The sequence below is a fragment of the Symphodus melops genome, assembly GCF_947650265.1.
Source record: "Symphodus melops genome assembly, chromosome: 5".
Lineage (NCBI taxonomy): Eukaryota > Metazoa > Chordata > Actinopteri > Labriformes > Labridae > Symphodus > Symphodus melops.
Window position 1 is genome coordinate 5,251,596 of NC_136695.1, and position 22,721 is coordinate 5,274,316.

The following is a 22,721-nucleotide window of genomic DNA, read 5'->3' on the forward strand; positions in this document are numbered from 1 at the left end:
AAGCAGACAGATAAGGGCATTTTCATTTGCCGCTGACTGGCCAAATAGGGAACATTGAACCAGGAAAAAAAAAAACACACCCAAGGCCTTATTCATAAAGCTAACAGCAGTGGATTACACTGAATGTTCTGCTCAGCGATTTCAGCTTTTTCATTTTATTGAGGTTCTGCCTGAAACACTCTGCAGCGAACACACTGAGCAGTCACTGCATTGATGAATTTTGAAGTTAACATTTTAATGAAATGGGACGTTGTAAAAAAACACACTGATAAAAAAAGGAAACAATTTCTCTTCTGTTCAAACTGTGCTTTGAATAATGTCAAACTGTGCAACCATTATCAAGTTAAATCTAGTCTTGGGGCGCTGGAGAGCCTAGCGGTTATGTTGCGCACTCCATGTACTGAGGCTAAAATTTGACTTAAAATTTTCTTTGACGGACGAGCAAGAAGTGTCTGCTACAATGCTGTCTTACCTTTACAGCCTAATAAATACTTAATGTGTTCTGCTACAACTCAGACAAAAGTTCATTCTGGGTGAAACACACAGGTTAACTTGCTGATTCACAAGCTATGAATAAGCCATGGGCAAAGACAGTTCACCTTTAATAACTTAACTTTGGCATTTAATAACTGCTCGATTTTGAGTCCCCCTCTCATGGTCACTTCTGGCTCTCCAAAGTCAACACAGCAACGGACAACATGTTGAATCTAAGGCTTTAGAAAGAAAGTCAACATCACCATGTGACGTTTTAATTATGACCTGCCGAGGGACTGCAGATGTAAACTACCAACATTTAACAAATAAAAGTTAAGGTGATTATTATACATGACTCAATGTGATAGAGCCCATTATTTATACAAGATATGCTAAAGAACAGACACTCTGTCTTTATTCATTAGTCTTGAATAAAGACAGTCACATTGATTTGTCTAAATGGTACTTTGTCCAAGCTATCACATAAAAAAACTGGATTGCCATGCATAATGTGCAACTCCACCATTACTCTGAACCTATATACATGCACACGGGCACACACACACACACACGTGCACGCACACACACATTTTGGCTGCTAGCAAGTTTTTCCGTGTTTTCCTCAGGGGTTCTGTCTCGCTCCCAACCCATTACGAGGCTAATGAAAGCAGCGAGAGGATCAAAATCTAATGAAACTGGTTTTGACACTGCTTAACCTCGAGAACAGCCAGTGACCTCTGTGCAGGAGCAAACACACACATACTGTACAAACACACATACATAAGGCATGGATGACTGACACACATACTGTAGTTTATATAGGGGTACATGTTCTATTCATATTCTTGCATGAATGCACACACTTGAAGTTGTCATGGGACTGTGCATAGACAAACGTATGTGTAGCCTAAATGTGCTTCCCTGTCATGGCTGTATTTGTGTGTGTTTTGTTACTCTTGCACATGTATGCTTGATTGCTTAAAGAGCATATTGCAGGTTAAAGACAAAACTTAACTAATCATAGGAAAATACGTTGACAATTCTGTTTTTAAAGAAATTCAGAAATTAATAACCCACAGGGTCTCCTGGAGACGTTTTAGTACGTTTTCGCATGTCTTTGCTCTTTACTTCCGCATTCGGCTGTGACGTAACATAAGGGAGTCCCGCTGAATCTCCATCTGTTTAACATAGAAAATCATGGACACATGCACATATATTAGGCTTCTACAAAAAGTTTACAATTTTAATGGGATAAAGGACCGACAGAAGTAAAGCTTGTGTTTCTGTTTGTTTCCAAACTGCGCGTTCCGTCTTTCCCCACTGCGCGCACACACACACACACACACGCTCTCTTGTAACAGAGTTGGATTTATGATAAATCGTATGACTACATATATTAATACAGACTGTCCGGTGTCTATTACGCGCAAACTAGAGAATATAACAGAGGATTCCAGCAGATCAAATCATTAAATGCTTGTCTGCGTATATAATATTTGATGTTAAACACCCAGAGATTTAAATCATTAATAAGGAAACGCTTTTGCGTCTGATGCCAAAATATTCAACGTGTCTGTTCGATCGTTTCTGAGGTTGTGGGAATAATTCACCAAAACACACTATGAATAATCAAGCCACTTACACTATGCACCCGAATGTGCGCCGCTCAAATTACAAACTATTGCAGGGAGGCATCCTGTCTATTCTCACTCACTACCACGTATCATTACACCTCTTTAATCATGTTTTAGCCTGTTTTTTTGTGCTTTAATTCTTTTGTGCTGCCTTCTAAATGTTTGTTTGTAAAGTGTTTTATGCTCTCAGTGTAAGACAAGTTCCCCCAGGGGCCATAAAGGCTTCATTCATTCATTCATACACGTACGCATAAAGCCGATGAAAGCAGAGTAACAGAACACGACTCCCTTACGTTACGTCATATGACGCGTTGTTGAAAAAAAGCGAGTTCGAAACAGCTACGCTAAAAACAGCCACTTTCTCCTCTAAATTAGAGCACTTATGTGTTGAAGAATGTACAGAAAATGGATGTACTTATTCTACAGCCCTTATCAGACAACATGAAGTGCTAATTTACACTTTTTTTTAACCTGCAATATGCTCTTTAAATTCTTCATGAATAATAAATGACGCCAACACCTGATTCTGATTACCTGCTTATCAGAGAGTACACCAAATCATGCAAACATTTATTAAGCCACAATGATGAAATATAGAACAGGTTTCAGTAACACCTGAGTGCTGTGTTGATGCTTTGTATGTTTGAGAGGTTGATTATTTAAGTTTAGCACCCTCCCCCTCTCTATTTTCATGTTTTATTCTTCACATGATTGACTCCTTCCTTGCTCATTAATGTTGATTCATAAATTATCCGGCTCACATATTAACTTCACATCACCAACGGGAATTCTGTGTGCAGCTCTGGGTGAGTATTCGCTAGTTTTGTAGTACTTTAAATTGGTCTTGGACTCATGACAAGTCTCGAGACCACTTTTTGAAGGTCTCTGTCTCACCTCGTAATCAAGAGCGTTTGTACTGTCTTGTCTCGGTCTCAGGCTGGGCGGACTTTGGATTGCTCTAGACCACCACTGACGGGCCTTTTTTCCACATCTTTATCAGAATTTCTAAAAAATACAAATAACTTAGATTCATTCTTAGCAGGTTACCGCTGCAGCCTACCCGTTGTGGTCTAAATGAGCCCGCTGCACACATGATGATGACTTCCTATTGATATTTATAGTTTTGGTCTTGACTCCAACCCTGCCTTTATTTTGAGCTTGGTCTCGGTCTCGATCCTTAAATGTCTTAGTCTTGTCTCGGTTTCTAAGCTTTCTAGTCTTTGATGTATATTGGTCTTGGTTAGTGTGGTCTTGACTACAACACTGTTTACTTCCATCTACTTTTTGCATCAAAAAGATCATCACAACTACCCTGAGATATAGTAGTGAGAGCAGTGAGCTGGATGGGCTCAGGTCCAGGTTTTGCCTGGGCAGCATGGCTGGGTGTAGGTGATGGACAGGGTGGCCTGGGACCTTAATGAAACCTTATTTGCCACTTTATTAAAAGTAGTTAGTAACATCCTCTACTGTTATTTATCACATGTATTTAATCATTTTAATCAATATAGCAATAATCGTTATTCATCTATATTTTCTTAGTTTGTATGTGGACAATAGAAAAACCTTGTCATTAGCTAAAAAGACTCATTTTAAATGCTGGCTGATCATAAGCCTGAAAAACATTCTAAGATAACAATCAGAAATATGTGAAAATCAAGACAAACACACTACACCTCTGTGACACGCAAAAAAGCTAAGACAAAATCTCAGCTTTTAAGGAACCAGCTTCAAAAAAACTTTTTAAAAAAATGACAGCACTACGCCAAAGCTCAAATATTTTTTTCATGATAATTATACCATATCACATGTAAAGTAATTGTTGTATATAAACTTTAATAAAGCGCAATGACATGAACATTTCATGAACTCGTAAACGTTCATGTGTCCTTACCTACTGGCTGGTAGCCCTGCCTCGTAGGACCACCGAATGGGTTACGACTGCCAAAAGAGCCTCCGTCTATGGACCCGTACGACATCCTGCCTGATAGTTGATGGTGTTTCAGCTTTTGGTGTCTATGGACAAAAAACAAACAAAGAAATCAATAAAGAAACAGTTTCTTTCCAGTTCTGTCCACCGGTAAAGATATTACACCACAAAATGAGCAGAGGCTGAACAGACTTCATCTGTCGGGTGTAATAGGGAATGGATGCTGCATGATTTTTCAACATGAGTTGCAAGATATATAGAGATATAAGAAAGCAATGATTGTTTATGTTTCGTCTAGATAATCATATCACTCTTCAATTAGTAATCCCTTTCCACTTACACTTACCACTGAGCCTCAACTGCATCTTGGTTTTTGTTTGTTCTGTTTCACTGAAATCTATCACATATGGTTAAAAGTGTAAAACTCATTTCATTAAGCTTAATTGAATAATTAAGCAGGGAAAGTTAAAAAAAATAAATAAATCCAAATTAGAAAATATGGCCATCCTTTTGCAAAACGTCTAACAACAGCATCTCTCAGACAGTTTGTGGTCTTATAAGTGGGTCCAAGAAACGACCAAAGAAAGTCATCATGTCTATATACTGCTGATTTCACTCAGAAGAAAAGACCCTTCACTGAATATGAAATCTCCCATTTTGAAGATTTTTCAATTTTCTCTGGGTATGGAAGATGAGGTCCAGAATGTTCTTTAAAATCTTAGAGTCTTCTCTGGGTTTTGACAGTGTTTCTTGTCGTTATAAAACCAGTTAATTGTCAAATTATTTTGCCTGTAACTCATATCACATACTGTCTGTCGTTCAAAACGCACTCATCTGATGTCATCTGAGTTACCGAAACATTTGAAGCTAAAACTTAATTGTAAAAAAAAGTGGGAGGGGAGCAAGTGACCCCTGTGATTAGATAATTACTTACATATAATTTGGTCACAATAGATTGCATTGTGAAAAATAAAAGACAGATGTCAGATTTCCCTCTAAATATGTCAAGTATTTCATTAGTTTACTTTGATATGCAAAAATGGAAAAACAAACAAACAAAAAAACCACTACTTTCTGGAATGCACAAGTGAGAAAAAAAATCACCTAATTTATCATTTTTGTGTAACAACTAAAAAGTTTTTCATTCCTTGTCCTTTTCATATATGGCAAAAATATCTTTGACCAAACATGTGGCACTGACGTGTGATAGCCATCTTTACTCCATAGACTGGTATTGATTAATGAAGCCTGAGTGATGTCATCCATCAGTTAATGCAAGGGGCTCATCGACAGCATGCTGAAATCCTGTCTCAGAGCTGGAGTTCAGGTGGGCTTTAAGCCTTATGACAAACCACTAAGCCACGCCCACCTGTCAATCATGTCAGCTACACTACTAACTATGTATAACACGTATTGTTCATGGAAGAAAAAAAACAGATGGGTTGTAAATAAGTTCATTGTGTATCCTTGATAACAACATCTAATCAGCTCTTAGTGGTGTGGTGTGTATATGTTACTTCCAGGGCTCTTGGAGCCTGCCTCAAGCATAGCCTCCAACAAACTGCAGGATCTTGCACTTACACACTGGCTTCATTTTTCAAAACTGGAGGTTTCTGCTTACTTTATACTAAGATCATATAAGGCATGCCTTCTGTCCACTGGTGAATAGTTAATGCACTGTATGTTTGTGGCTGTGTTCATCAGGATTTTCTGGAAAGAAATGAATGAACTGAAATGTGTGTATCATATATGATTTATGAGCCTTTACAGGGCTGTGACAAACTAGTCCCACACGTGTGTGTGTGTGTGTGTGTGTGTGTGTGTGTGTGTGTGTGTGTGTGTGTGTGTGTGTGTGTGTAGGTGTGTGTGTGTGTGAGTGTGTTTGTGTGTGTCATTAGAGAAGATGACATGGAAAATGTGGAGGAATAAAAAGCATGCAGCTAAAGTAACTTGGGAGTACTTTGGAGTCATCCCCTTAAGGATGTTAACTTATAAGCCGCTTCCATGGAGAGCCGAGGACACCAAATACTCATCTGAATTCTGCTTAAAAAGGTCAAATCATCGTGTGAACATGTGTTTCACCCCCGGCAAAGAGAAATACAGATGAAAGGCTCATCAACAAATCTCTCTCAGCATTTCAGCATCTCTAACAAAGGTCACAACATGGCACTAGTCAAGTGGCCAGTGCTCTCTCCTCCACCGTGAAAGACAAGCATTCAGACATGCAGGCCAATGTGATTACACTGCTGAATTATTGTGTCGGTCATTGTTGTGCTGAAAGCGAGGTGGCTCTGGACTATAGGGCTGGCGTTCTGCGGGTACGAGTCGGCACAGAGGAGCAGCAGGAGATTCAGCGTCCGAACATTACGGGGAGACAGATTCACTGGGCCACGAGAATGTTTAATCCGATTAATTTTCACAGAGAAGGGAGATTAATTACTCTTGGCAGTCCATAAACAATCTTTACACTGGTTGATTCCAAGCCCAGTGACTGAGGCTCACATCTCTCTGAAGTGTAAACGTGCAATGGCTCCATCTGCATAAAAGATGCACATTCATTGAAGCACATTTATGTCTGCACCAGCGAAGGTACTTACAGGCCATTCACTTATCTGATCCTACAAGTAAAAATTGAGGTCGTAATGAAGGCATATTTTTGCTCATGATGCCATCATCCCTCATCAAACAGAAGAGGCTCAGTTAAGAACACTACGCTGTACCCCATACTATCAACACCCTATTGACAGTATGGACTGTAATAACAGCACGACGTGACGGCTTCCCACCCTGAGAGTAACAAAAAAACATGGCCGCTTTGCGAATATGCGGTTTAGTGGGGTAATTTGTGTGTCCTCTCTCCATACCTTGGAGGGAGATGTTTTGTGTTAGTCAACTGTTCATGAGTGAGTCGTATCACATTCATGTGTGATGTCCCCCGTAGGGTAAACAGGTAATGTTTTCATTGTGTGGTGATTGTCTTGGAGGTGTGTGTGTGTGTGTCGCAGCAACATCTGGGCTCGATGTGCTGAGGTGATTTAAACTCTCATTTCACACACTCCCCTCGCTGCATCCCTCGCTCTACCTGCTCTACCTGCTCTTCTCCACAGGGACTCTGTGATTTTGTTTGAAACTTTGGTCTTCATTTGGAAAAATAAGTTGAACTAATTTGGTTGATCTTACTATTTGGTTAATTGAGACTTGTTTAATGAGATCATTTGGTTAATAAAGACTTATGTTACACTTTAACATTGTGTGTCTACCATTTTATGTTGTGACCACCTGAGTCATGACACATTTTTTTTCTTTTTCTTTTCTTTAGTGCTCTTTTATGCACTGCAGGTTTGCACTGGGGGGGGGGGGGGGGGGGGGGGGGGGATGCAATTTCATCTGTGCTGTATGTTTAACATGTGGCATATTTGACAAATAAAGAACCTTGAACCTTGAACCTTGAATGGGACTCAAAGTTGTTGTCGACTACCCCTTGAGCCTCACAGTTGATTTGAGGGGCAATGCAAATGAGCTGACTGTGTTTAAAGTTACCCAGTGTGATTGGCACAGGTAGTAACAGTAAACGCCACTGAGCCCTGTGTATTCAAAAGGTTGGATTTTTCTAACGTTCCCTTTCTCTCCCTTTTGCTAACTTAAAGTGGGTTCAGTATTTATAAGAGTTATTACATTTCTGCAGTGTTGTTTGCAGAATATATTTGTTGTAAACTATCATTTAAAAATACAAATGTAGGGGAGTTAGATAGCCGAGCAGTTATGACCAGCGGGCCGTGTAGACAGGCTTTAGTCCATGTCGCAGTGGTCATGGGTTTCAAACCCCCCCTGCCCTGTTATAATATGTCCTATCTCTCTTCAGCTATCCTGTCCAATAAAAGCAATCATGGTCCATCATATATCACAAAAAAACTAGCTAGCTTTTTCCCTTCATCACAACCATGAAAGGCAGGAAGTAAACATTTATTCTTTTAACTTGTTTCCTCGAATAAAATATTTATTTACTGAAAGTAACAAGGAGCGTTTGGAAGAGCAGTTTTAAAAACAAATACAAAAATTATGCCAACACATGCGGGGGATGTAAGATTTGTCTAACACATGAAATGCCACTTTGGAATGGAGACAGTCCACACTGTTAGAGAAAAATCGGCCCTTCCACTGGTAAACAGAGTCGAAGTGAGGAAGAACAGTGTGCACCCCTGTGTGACACTGCAGGACACAGAAGGATGGTAAATATAGGCCTGGCAGGGCACATAGACTGGATTCACAGCTACTCACCACCCCCACTGGTTTTCATTCAGTCCCCCACTCCTTTCACAGCTGTCATTATCAGCAACACAAGGCTTAGCTTAGCCAGAGCGGGCAACTGAGCAGAAATAAGCCTACACCCTGGACACAAATGCGGCATTTATCGCAAACAAGCAAGGCGGGACTGTGTGGGAGCATGTGTGTGTGTGTGTGTGTGTGTGTGTGTGAGTGAGCATGTGGGGTGGGTTCAGCTGATATTGACTTGTGAAGGCTGATATAAATATCTCTAGACTGAGGTGTGCATTGATGTTTTTTTATTTTTTATTATTATTTATTCAATGCATAATGTTCCACCATTTCCAATCCAATTATGAGATGTTTTCATTCGTCTTCATTATGTGGTAAACAGCTTAAGCCAAATTAAAAAAATAGGTATTTAGGAAAACAAAAAGGCAATATAATTGATGGAGAGCGGTTTTGCACATGAAACCATTTTCAAAACAAACTGGCTGCAACACATCACAGTAACACTGGTTTCTTTTGAATCGTATTAGTCTTTGAAAATAACACCTAGACTGGGAATGTTATGCATAAAAAAGCCTGGGCTCAGCCAGACAGGAAACAATTATGATTACTGTTTGTTTGTTTCTTTGCATGAGCTTAAGGACCCCATTTCCATGGCATCAGTTGACTGACAGCTAAGAGCTGGACGGTGTTGAAGCATTTTTGTGGAAACAAATGTTTTACAGCCCTGGTCTTATTGTCCTGTAATTTTGTATTTTTTTGTGGTTTTTACTTGAATGCTGTCTGTTTTGCAGATGAAATCTCAGTAATGTAACTATTTGGAGATCTTCCCTTCATGACATCACAAAGGGCAGTAGCCCCTCCCCCAGGTGGGTGACACTGCCACAGCTCTGTGTTTGTTCTGCCCTCAGGATCTGCCTTCTCACAGTAAACGACAAAGCAGGGTGCAAGAAAGGCTCCGTTTACACGGAGACGCTGTGACAGAAACGCATCGATCGACTCCACTCCGGATTTCAAGCACAGACTGTCTACACGGCAGGTCTTGTCTGAGTGAAAACGATGTAGTTCTCACGCGACTCACGCGACACTCACCAGGACAACCACTTCCTCCACAACATCCTCTTTGGCGGCTGGTTCTCCCAAGTCTTACATAAATGCTGCGTATGGTCGCCCTGTGCTTGGGTAAAGGTTGAACAATTTGCCAAAGTGTTCGATGCTCTTTCAGCGGCAACACACACAATGTATCATATCAAGGTTCTGTTTATACAACGCGAATAGCTGCTGAAGCACATAGCCGCCGCCATTGTTGTTTATGTTTGTTCTAGACTACTGCGCATGTCCAAATCTATGGGGGGGAGGTGTGGTGAGGTCATCGCAGCCAGAGAGTCCGCTCCGTTTCGTTCACATGGCTGCGATGCGCCCCCCGTATTTGTTTTGCTCCACACTGGAGGTCGAATTCAAAAGCTTGCGTTTTCACCCCCGTGAAACACCGACGCCGTGTGAACGAAAGGCCAATCCGATACTCAACTGTTTCGTTTTACTGTCACAGCGTCTCTGTGTAAACAGGGCCAAAGTCTTAACCAGTCCAGGGAGGGTGTGGTCAAACACACCTCATTTACATTTAAAGGTACAGACATATAATTAGCCTGTTCTGAGCAGGGCGTGGTAGAGGGGTTTATGAGAATAATCAAATACAGGTTCAGAGTGGATTTACTACAAGAAACTTCAGACGTTTTCCGGAGTACTAAGACTTATTTAAAATGGTTGAAAAAGAGGCGAACATGTGACATTTAAATTTTACTATTCGATTCAAATAACCTTAATTAATGTGTACAAAAGTGTGTTATCATCCATAAGTTGATGCTGCAATCCATCTGCACCAATGAAAGAGCGTACAGGCAAAGCTATTTGTCCTGATTTGAACAGATGTACTATCTGTTGGGGGGCCTGAGATGCCTTCACATTTTTTATTTAAATTGTATATTTTACTCATTATTGTGAAATTAGATACAAAACAGAAGATCAGTTTCAAATAAAACCATATTAAGTAAAATGAAATACATGTGTAATAATAATTAAGAAGTAAGTTTGCCATCAACAACAGTGTGGGTGTCTGCTGCTCTTTACATACAAAGCTGCACACACCTGTTTGTGTTGATGTTTATGAACTTTTGTTTGCCCAGCTAGTAGTAAAGTCTATGCATAAAAATAACTTTTGCATCTTTTCTTTCTTACAAAAAATGACTATATAAAATAATTAACATACAGTAGGTCTATTAGTAAGTGGCTGTGATCTACGTACATTATATGCCCTAACCACCTCCAGGGACAGTGGGGGGCCCCCAGTCTCTGGCGCTCTCATTTCGGGGGTCTTTCGGTGAAAACTTTGGGAACCTTTAAAACACCAGTGTTATATTTAGCTTTTCTTCTGTTTCTTTTGTTAAAACCAGACTGATTCATGTATTTTGGGTTCATAAAAAATAGTGTTATGTTGTTGCCCCTATCAAACTGTAAATAAAAATCTGTTGTGTATTAACACTTATAATCCTCCAGTGCATAGGATTTAAATTATCACCGTCCTTCCTGGCACTCTTTTCCATGCATTTCATTAGACTTTGAAATTTGCAGGTGCATCAGCTTGCTAATAATTTCCCTGACAGGAAATGGTATTTGGATATTTTTTAGGAGGTTTCCTGCAGAGCAGTGAGTAATTACATTGTAATCACAGTAAAAAAAAAAACAGAAAACAAAAGAAAGAGAACAGTCGGCACAGAAGAGAAGAACTCCCTGATTTCAAAAGAAACTCAAAACTGAACTTGCATAGAAAAATGAACAGTCATGTTGAGTCAAGTTTATGCAAATACAGTTTCGTTCAAGAGAAAAAGTCAATTCTTTTTTTTTTTTTTGTGAAAGTGTAATTTATCACCCTGACGTATTTCTCTTTCATAGGATTCAACATTTGTTTCTCTCCATCCTTTTTTTCCTGTATCATCCAGCAGCCAGAGATAACTTACATATATTGCAGGAAAACAAAGAACATGACATATAGTTAAATACGGTCAGAAATTTTATGGCTTGCTTACGAAAAAAAGATTCATAAATCTTGCATTAACTGTACCCTCTATCTGCCCCGTCTCAACAAACTATTCACAAAGCATATTGTGCCACTGATATTCACTCAGTCTCTGATATGCAAACAGGACACACATGTATCAAGTGTTTGGGTATTTGCAGGGTTTTAGTCTCTGGCAGTTTAGATTGTTTTAACCCTGTATTAGTAAAAATTACATGTATGTCAAACTATTATTAACAGACTACCAATCCTTCAAAAAGTCATCCAGATGAGCTGGCCTTCTGCAGTCCTTACTTGCCTCCCATCGGAAGTGTTGAAAATTTGCAAACAACATGGTGCTTTTTCTTTCTGAGGATAATTTCTTTGCTCATTAGCTGCCTGTTTTGTCGACCAGATCTGTACGTTGATAAAGTGATTAAAAATACGATCCTGAGGAGTCGAATTATTGTTTTATTTTGAAATTGACTGTGCGTTTCCGTGTCTGACTTCCTGTCTGGGTTGTCATATTCTGTCCAGCTTGACAAGTGCCTACAATGAACTTGTCCCTGGAGTTAAAATAGACTCATAGTGTATTTGAAACAGAGCAGAGTGTAGTGGCGCTGGTGACACACTGTAGATGGACCCAGGCTCTCGCTGCGGAAACATTGATTGACTACAGTGGCAGCTGACTATGGCGTTGTGTAGCGCTGACAGAATGCAGCGTGTTTGGAGTATGTAGAAATTGGGGGTTATTTAGTTATTAATTCCCTAAACACAGCTTCCCTGAGTGGGAGGGGCCACCTCTCTCACCACGCAAGGAAGCAGGGCTAACTGTTGGAGAGAAAGGGGTTGAGCCAAAGAAAAAAAATAACGTGTTTGACACTAGTTTGAGCCTCGAAGAAAAACATAAAAAAGCACCATCCAATCAATGTTAACATAGACCTGGGGACAACACATCCAGAGTAGGTTTGACTTCATTTCATTATTTGCTAATAAGCAGAAAGTCACATTTTATACGATGTTTGAACCTTTCACAATTGTCACATTTTAAAGTGTCTGATCACAGACCAAGCTGTTGTAATTGCCAAGATGGGAATACAAAGGTGTTGTTAACGTTAAATGAAGCACAGTAAGTCAATATGTGATATTCCATATTTAGTTCATCCTAACTGTTATGTCAAACATCTATCAGAGATATTGTGCAGACTCTGGAAGCTGTGCTTATTCAAGTGGCACAATAAGATGAAAGTTCAAAAACAAAAGGTTGACCCGGGCTTATTATAGTGCCGTATCACTTCAATGGTCTGGAATCAAGTCAGTGAGGTGTTATGACCATGAACACTGTGACGTTGTGATTCAAAGAAAGAGCCTCATCATCTCGGCTTCTTTGACCAAGCTGCTCTCTCTCACATCCCGATTCATAACAGTGAAGGAGGCTCCCTGTCTAATTATCTCACACACAAAGTCTGATTGTGACTCTATTGGGTTAATGGATGTATAATGTGTGTTAGATATGTTTCATTTACCAATCCAGAAATGTCTGTTGGAGTTATTCCATATTTCAGTGTGTTGTTATGATTCTCATTTAACCCAAATGTTCATTGTCTGCCTCAGGCAGCTCACACGACTCCAGAGTTATGAATTAGCCAAGAAGTCAACATAGTATAGTCGAGATAACTGAAACTGCCAATCACAAGAAGCGTTGCTTGCATAAAAGAATATGAAAGTTAGAATGACATCCATGGACTGCTCACAGAGCTACATGTTTGAACCCTAACTTCAGTTAAATGTTTCTAATAATAAAAGGATCATTATGGTAAAGTGTATGATGCTTACAAATGTTCAAGGAGGAACACCCATGTATTAGCGCTGTATCGTAGCCCTGCCATCACCCTGACTTTATACTTTATGCTTGAATTTCCCTCGGGATCAATAAAGTATCTATCTATCTATCTATCTATCTATCTATCTATCTATCTATCTATCTTTTACATTAAAGCAACAACAGCATTATATTGTTGTTCCAGTGACTGATTTTACGTTACTACAGTGGCAGCTGGAATATAAAAAAAGCTAGTGCCTCACCGCCCCCAACAAAGGGAAGGACAGATCTTCACCTAATACAATTTGTAGCAGGGTAAATACCGTAGACTGTTAATATTAATGGACGAAGCCTGGATGAAGTCCTCCTTCTATTACCACAAGGGGCTTTGGAGACCCACAGATGACTGTTGCCATGCTGGAAATGCTGTCTATCCCTTATTAAGTTTAGAGTATAATCCAAGCGGCTACCGGTTTTGAAAAATGAAGCCAACGCGAAGCGCAAAGTCCTGCAGTTCGAAGAGTGTCTGCTCGAGGCGGGCTGCAGATGCACCAGTCGTCACATAGCAAGTTAAATATACCAGGGTCTCTTTGGGTTAACTGCATTCACTCCGCCCAACATAAGAGATTGTGCTTAACAGTCCAGTCGGTTATCAACCTGATAGGTAAACACAGAGTTTCAGAGAGCATGTTGACTTCATCTAACCTATCATAATCATCACTGCATTTGCAGTCAGCAGATCGTAATATCAAACAAACTGTGAACAAACTATATTAATAATATAAATATGTTTAAGACAAACAGGCACTCAAAGACTAAAGTTACACCACTGCAGGAACAAATGCAGGAAGGGAAATTGGAAAGACAAGATCTGCAAGTATTAATCAGCAAACTGTGGCCTGCTTCTTCTGTGAAAACCCCAAAAAGGTCTGATTCAGTCGTGTCTGTACGGGGGTTACATTTTTGATTACTTATCCGTTTTGATTGTGGATGAGATGAGAAATATTTACAACAAGGTGTGCTGTTCTTTCGCTGCACAATTTAGAGATTTGGACACCAATATTAGCGGTTGTGAAAACAACGTGCTCAAACCGCCAAGGCTCTCGCTCTGTCACTCGCCATATTGACACATTTGTGTTCGCCAAGCCCGGCATGAGAACTGTGGAGCATCTGCAGCACACCTTGGCGCACAGTTTGGGTGAGATTAAAGTGTATACATGCAAGAGCCAATCAACCCCCAACTCACACAATAAATCAATTTATTTTAACATCACACAAACATACTGAATGAAGTCCTTCCCCAAAGGAGAATCTGCTTCATAAGGTTAGCCACACCGAGAGAATTCTCCAGCTGCAGCAGATTGAGTCCTGAAATAACCCCGATGCAGCTTTCTGTGACATAGAATCCAAAGCCTGGACACTAAAGGTGCCTCCTTGTATTGTTAGATTAGAGTAAATGGATGTTTTGCTGATACTGCCAAGAAAACAAAGTTTTTGCTGGTTTGATTGCACACTATTTTGCACACAATACTCTGAAATAGAGATGCAACCGCACAGTAGATTTGTATCCACCGAGTATTTGACAGGATCAAAGGAAAAGATGGAAATGAAAAGGCAATGTGTTTCCAGGCTCAACCATCGACAGTAACCCCTCAGAACAGACAGAAAGAAACAAAGATGAACTCCCTACCGACGTCTCTCTCTCCACTGGCAAAGTGGCTCTGCGTTATCCCCTGTCTTTATTGTCGGCCCTTCGGCTGACACTGCCAAACTTAAGGATTGCTCATGTGTGTTTACTAAAGCCTCCTCCCTTGTCCCCAGTCTGATCTCAGGCCATTCCATCAGCACTCCCTCCCTTTGAAAACAACCTTCATCCCGGGGAGGAGGAGAGGGAAAAAACACTCTGGGCAGTGAAATTGCCTTGTCACACAAAAGGGACTCATTATTGAGATAAATCACCCCATTCTGTCCCATAACTAAACTCTGCCTCAGCTTACCTTCCAGTGGCACATGCCATCCGAGCTGAACTATAAAATGCACTCTCCAACCTGAAGCTCAGGGTGCCAGAGGGGTTCAGTATTGCCTCTGGTCAGTTTGGTTTGACTAAGTGATCTACAGCAAAATGTTTCACTGAACATTACGGCACTGACTGTTTAAAACAAACATGCTGCAGGATTCAGTTTCCAAATGTGGTTTAAACTTAAGCCTTAGATGTTCAGTAAAGCTTGTCTTCTCACAAAAGGCAGAAATATGAATATGCATGAACATCAACAGGGTGATACCGTGTTTGAATAGTTCACTGTGAGCCAGTGTGCACACATGCTCGATACTTATTTCCAGCTCTGTTGTCTCGAGGGGTTGAGACCGTCAGATTCAGAACAACATTCACATCTACACTTCAGAAAGAAATCAATACATTGATGGAGTGGTTGCAATCAATGGACCTCCATTGTGGGTTTGAAAGAAAAATGCACTCACATCTCTAAATAATGGATAACAATTTTAAGGAGAAGCAAAAAAAATAAAAAATCTGTGAGGTTAAAGGGATGATTCTGAGATGTTTCTGTTTTTTTGTTTCTTTTCTCTCCTTCAGCTTCTCCCCTTTCTGTATTTATTCTCCTGCAGGTATGAGTGTGTGGCAGGGGGTGTGGCTTGCTTCTCTCATCAGCAGCAGAGAGGCTCACCTGGCTCCACTCAGCTCATCAACCTGACAACCTGGTCTTTACCTGTCTCGTTGGATCGTGCACTGTGAACTCACTGTATGTGCTTCTTGTAGTGACTTCTCAACAACAGAGTTTAGATGCCTTTTTGCAGTGTTTTTTTTATGGTCTGAGGATTGTAAGATATTTTGTAAGCCTTTAATGTCAAGGCATGACAGTGGATAGAGGTAATTTTTCATATGTTGTCTATTCCAAATCCTGCAGACCTAAAGGAGCTGATCGATGGCGTAGGAACACGTATTTGAAAAGAAAAGAAAGTGCCTTGTTGACGCCAAAGTAATGTGCTTGAAACCTTCTGAACCATACATAGTCACCGCTTTTTAGGTCATTTATATCTTAAGTTTAGAGAGGCTACGTGGTAAAGCTGACCCTGTCTGCAGCGAAGTATAGTTTAGTTTCTGTGCTGGCACTCCCACTAACACTTTCCCTTTAAAGGGGCCGAGCTGACCCTCATGTAACCCAAAAAAAAGATCTCTTTAAGGAATCAAGGACATTCTTACATGTACACAGAGAAGTAAATCAGATCAAATCTGACGACCCTCACAGATGTTTTCATTAATTTGTACTGAAAACACTCAGTTTAAAAGAAACAAAAACGTCACTTGACAATAAATTAGAGATTTTCTTGACATTCAACCTGATATAAAATAATGTGAAATGACTTTACATGTCAAAAAAGATAACAGGGAAAAGTTAGTGCATATGAGCCAGTAGACGTCTGGTCCAAGCCCCAACATAATCTAAAAAGGAAAGTGTGTGTGAGATGCCACTAATCATGAGCTCTAACCTTATAAAACATGCTGGCACTAAACCCTCCTTCATGACTCACAGCAAAACATGGACACGAGTACTTTTCATGTTTCTGTCAATGTCCTTTCATGTGAAGAAGACATCCCGAGTCAATCCTTTTTATTGGTTTGATGCAGAATAAACAAAGATGACACACTTATTAAATAGTTGAGTTGAAGGTATGTCTGTAAAACTTTGCAGAAATACATGTTCCATAACCCCAAATCATCAGGCTACTTAGCCAATCTCTATTCTTAAAGGTAAGTTTAATGTTTGTCTTATATCAGTCTTTTTCAGGTGTGGGTGAAGGGGGTTGGAGTTCAGCTTCTTTAACAAACAGCAGCGTCTTCAAGGAAAGGTTGCTGACTTGAATCATCATTAATTAACGATTGCTGTGGGGCGCCGGTGGCGCAGCGGCAGCGCGCGTCCCATATAGCGAGGCTTTACTCCTCGCGCGGGCGGCCCGGGTTCGCGTCCGGCCTGTGGCCCACCTCCCGCATGTCTCTCCCTGCTCTCTCCCTGTTTCCGACTCTATCCACTTTCCTCTCACTATCAATAAAGGCAATAAAGGCCAAAAATAAATCTTAAAAAAAATAAAATAATTAACGATTGCTGTTCACGACACATGTACAGCTAATATGCTAGTTCTGAAGTTCTTTGAAGAAGCCAGAGCACAACTCTATCTTTGCTATAGGATCACAAATTACGACACCAATGCTGTTCCAAAGCAAAGCAGCTAATGGTGGCACAGAGCTGTACTGTGGAGCAGTTAGCAGCCTGACACTGGCCGCACACTGCAGATCAGTTCACGTCATCACACAAATACAAGTTCTTGTGATGTATGATAGCCCTTCATCACTCTTGTGTGGACTGGCAGGGATTAAGTAAACTGTTACTGGAAGCTTCTGTTGATGAAGCATGTGCCGTCTTGTTGTCTGTCACGGCTTTGATTTAAGCAGTCCTGCTCTGTACTTACAGCTGGCTAAAAGGAGGGAGGCTCATACACAGCTCACTTTCATCAGCTCACACATGTTGATGGGAGCTTCTGTGCAGAGTTGTAATTGATGCTATATTGATTGCATATGACTGTCAGTCCAGGGGTTAGAAAATAAATCCATGTGCATTAAACTGGCATCATCATAATCAGGAATAATACACTCATAAACATTTACAACCATTTGTCACATGCTATGAAACAGACTTTATCTCTTGAAGCCCACCTGTTAACACCTCACATACATCTGAAATGGAATACTGTAAAGCTCATATGGCCACACCTGCTGCTCAGATTACTGTCTAGACATGATCAAATCAAAGACAGGACGACTGCAGTCTGACAGTTTAGTACTGGAAGGGGGGTTGCTTGTATGCTGGGTGAGGCCAGGCTCTCGGTGCTCTTACCTATCAAACGTCAGCTTTCTCAGCTCTCTAATTGGAACAACCTCTTTAATTGGGTTTGGAAACCATGGAGACGGCCCGCTCGGTCAGGGAGCTGAAAGAGACACCTTCAATAGAGGAGACGCTGTGTGAGGTGGTCTCAGCTTCCCCGTTAAAAAGAAGTGAAACAGACGTGCCTGACATGGAGGTGCCACATCCCTGTCAAATATTGTCCCACACATTCCTGTGCGACAGCATGTCAATTACACAAGTTTGAAAAAGAGACAAATGTCTTAGACAAGCATTTTGGCAACGCTGACAAATAAGCTGACCAACAAGGACTGCAATGCCACTACTAACAAAATAAGAAAATAAAACTGTAGAGGGCAAAACTGGTTCCAAGGTCCCAAATTTGCTTACCTTGGCTACATGTAGTGGCAGATGGAGTAGTACAAAACACACAGTTCTAAGTCACTTATGGTACTCATAAATGGGGAAAGCAGCTCAGTAAATATGTAAATTCCGAATCATTATTTAAATTTTGCACCAATCCTCAGCAACATTGAGCATATGAAGTGTTATAATTCAGTTCTGTATGATGCCTTTCCTCTTCTTTATGTTTTCTGTCTGTCTGTATTCCCCTTTTGTTCGTTTTGATCCTCCTGTCTCTCATCCCCTGTCAATCGTTTTAACTGTAACACACGTTAACAAAAGTAACATACCGAGCACTCTAGCATGTCGGAAGTCAGGTAGCATTTGGTGTTTTAACATGGGCAAAAAACCCTGAATACTTCCTGAAAGTTTTGGGGTGAGCTGCATGCATGAACATAAACATTTAAACTCTGGCTTTACTTTGAATTTTTCCCTTCTCAATAAGAAGTCAGGATGAGAAGTGAGATGTCGCATGATATGTTCAGGAAATGTAGTCAAGAACCACTTGGAGTGGGTGGCGATGATTCTATTCTACTCAAAGCACGCGACCCGGTGCAAACTGCTTCATTAGGTTTTTAGTTGATACGATGAATCTGTCAAACATGCACTGATATAAATACAAAGATCTGCCATCATGACATTGAACTATGTGGTCGCATTTTCAATATCTGCATCACTCTTTTTTCTCATCATGTCCTATGTCCTCTGAGAGGACTGGTATTGTAGCTGCTAAGAGGTGCACATGTGAACAAGAAACGAAAGAAGATTTTAGAGCCTTGATTGCCCTCAAGTGTTCTAGAAAGGTTACAGGGGAAATGTGAAAACAGCTATATTGGCAGTTATTGAGTTTTCTGAACCCCCACCAGGGTTTGTTCACTGACTTTAACCAGAAGCATGACCCTGCAGCTGCCTATAAATCCCCAATACGGAAAGGTACAAAGCATCAAACTTAAGCAATGGCTAGATGTTGGCCACTCACAGGATTGCACTATAATTCTTATGTTTTCCCAACATGGCAAACAAACCATTTAAAAATGAAGTTATGTTACACTGATGGATAACTCCACCTCACTCTTTAAGCAGGACACAAACAAAGGGAATAAAGACAGAAAAGCAGGGTTGAAAAAACTAAAATGTCAAACAGTTAGGTATTGGGCAGTCCTGACCTAGATTTAGTTTTCTATCAAACACTAGTTTAATGGTAGTTTCATTATTGTCTTCTCGAAGCGTTAGATAAAAAAAACAGTGAGATGAAAGAGTTTATTTACTACATGTTCATAATTTAAGATGAGCATCAAGTCAACAAACTGTGATTGATTGTTACCAAGGAAGTAACGGTGTTGTCGATTTTGTGATATTGCCGGAACTAAAATGTCTCAATACTCTCTTGGAGCTGTGACGTCAAGAGTCTAGTTTTGTTTCAGCCACAGTGGAGCACAGCAGATGGAAGTAGGAACTACAGAGACAATTATCCTGTACGTTATGCTCGCTGCCTCAATTTCGCAAAGACATGTTGGACACGGGCGTTAGTGAGGAGGGAGAAGAGATATTGTGCAGTGAACTTGTTATCGCAGTATTATTGTTTAGTGAGATTTTTCTATATTGTTACATCTCAAATTTTTTATAAAGGTAAGTTTCAGTATTATTTATTTAATTCTGACTTTGAAAACTGGAAATATTGTCATTCTCCCAGGCCCCAGACATGTTCTTCATGATTACAATGTTGTAATTACTGAATGAAAAAACCCCAATTTATTTCACAAGTACGAAGTTGGATGTCACTTGACTTATCCTGTCAGATTCAGGTCAGATCATCACAATGGTACACACACATTTTGTGTGTCTTAAAGGAACTAGCTGTATCTTTATTAGTGCAAAAGGTGTGCAGGCACAAAACACACTTCTTTTTAGCAACACACTTATCAATAACACTTTAGAGGAGGAGAGCCTGAACGCCCCTCAGAGAGACGCAGGATGCTTTTGTGAAAAACGAGCTAGAGTCAAAAGGTGAGGTGCTATGCTGCTTTCATTTGTTTGAAAGGACCTAAAAGGTTGTCCTCTACACACTGATTGGATTGGATTGTCAATGGCAGCATGAGCATTTCTTGCAGCACATTGGTGGTCCTAAGGGGGAGCTGTTTCAATATTCCTCAATCTCTACTCGCTAATGAGTGCATTAAAAAAAAACCTTCCTTCTCTCTTATTCGTCAGCCTTTCACTCCCAATGTGTCTGTGGCCTTTTCTAAAGAACATCCGGGCATGCAGCGGACTTTATCTGGCCTCTTTTTCATCTGACCTTTAAGAAAAAGTAGCTATTATCTTACCTTGGAGCTGTGTAACATGCACCCACATACCTCCAGTAATATTGCAGGCTATTCAAAGGCTATCTCAGCTGGTTGTATTTTTAGAATGGTGGCCTGTGAATGAGGAAAAAAGCAAATAAGAAAATAACCAGAAGGCACATGTTGGATTATATTTAAAGTTGAAGAATAATAAAACAGCTCATATGTCAGAGAGACATATTTTTAGTTCAACTGAAGCACAAACACTTCAGACACAGGAAGCAGGTCATATGTTCAGAGTTGTGCTGTTACAATCCCAGAAAACTGAAAAAGCCCTGAACACAACTTGGAAAAAAATGCTAACATCACTAACAGAGCACTTCTATGAGATGAGAGAAATTAAAGGGTTCAGTGGTTGAGTCAGTCGTCTTTCAGCTGGAGAGGCAAGGTTCAATTCCCAGCTCTAGCAGCCACATGTCCGATGTGTTCTTGGGCAAGACACTAAATCCAGAATTGCTTCATCTGTGGTGTGTGAATATGTATGAACAGATGAGTTAAGACTGATGGTCACTTTACATAGCAGCCTCTACTATCTGCTGTGTGAATATGTACATGCGACCTGCTGTTGTAAAATCACTTTACAAGACTAGAAAAGCACAATAAAAGTTGAAATCCATTAACCATTTAAGACAATAATAATGGTGTTGTTTGTGTGTAGAACTCTCTTAGCGGCTCACTGAAAAAATGTATATATAGATACTAAGGTTAGCAGCAAAGTTATAGGCTACGTCTTTATCATTAAGATAGACAGACAGACGGACAGACAGAGAGAGATTATCATCACTCCAGAAAGCATAGCTATTTATTTATGGGACCTTCTAGATACTCTCACTGGTATGGCTCTAACCCAGGAACCATTTCTGAGGACATTAGGCCTCCAGGAACAATGGTCATTTTCTTGGTTAGTAGCTAGCAGTTAGTGTTAAAAACAACTTTACGGCAAGACTTCCATTACACTGTACTGCTTTGAAAGTCCATTTATGAACTTGATGATGGTCTGTTCAGATCAAACGCGGAGCTAAATTCGTCCCTCAAGATATGTCTTCCCACACTATCCCTGGATCAGCGCCTCCCACCACCCCTGACACCCAGCTATAATTACCCGAGTTCATTGCACACAACAGTGCATGGAGGCACTAAAGCATCATTATGAATACAAGCAGGTACAGGACCACTCAGCATTGAGGAGACAGATTTTTCATAACTTGGTTCATAAGGACCTGATAGTTTGATGTTTGCTCTGCTACAACCAGTATCTCAGTTTTTAATCATTTTTAAAGTGGATGAAGCTCCATGAACATTTGCATATGAAGTGGGTAAGTCAAATGATTGATTTGCATAAATAGTCCTTCCAGGATTTTTCCAGGATCCTCCCAGAATATTACACATGCATTAAAAAGTGACGGAGCAGTGTCAGCTACACAGCAGCACTTTGTCAACAAACTGTTGTCATGGAGACAGGACGGACCTGCAGCACTTTTCTTTTCAGCACACAAACGCTTCGTGCACACTCTCCTGAGTGCGACAGGGAGGTGAGTTTGATCCGTGGTCACTGATCTTTGGTAACGTTTAGCTCACTGTTTTCGCGGGGGACTGCTCTGATTGGTGAAAGTCGCGGGGAAAACTATTTAAATTTTTCAAACTTGCAGAAAAGTTGCAGTGATTGAACACAATTGCAAGGTCGCCCAAAAATCGCAGGAATTCATTGAATTTGCGTGAATTGTTGCGATCGCAACATCACGACTTCCTGGAGGGACTGATTAAAACTGAGTGATGATTTAAGGTCTCCAGCTTAACTATAACTGACTAAGCTAACTGAAACACAACCTCTTCATCTGCAATATCACCACTTCTATGTTACAATGAATTCCACCACCCAA

The 22,721-nt window shown here is 40.4% G+C and overlaps 1 protein-coding gene across 1 annotated transcript in view; it reads right to left on the bottom strand.

Annotated features, from left to right (window-relative positions):
* Window positions 1-22,721, bottom strand: part of tsnare1 (T-SNARE Domain Containing 1) — a 151,012-nt gene that overhangs the window by 116,335 nt on the left and 11,956 nt on the right. The window contains exon 2 of the mRNA XM_079343521.1: window positions 4,000-4,121. Within this exon, the coding sequence (XP_079199647.1) occupies window positions 4,000-4,084 (85 nt within the window). The 5' untranslated portion in view covers window positions 4,085-4,121. The remainder of the gene's footprint in view (window positions 1-3,999; window positions 4,122-22,721) is intronic.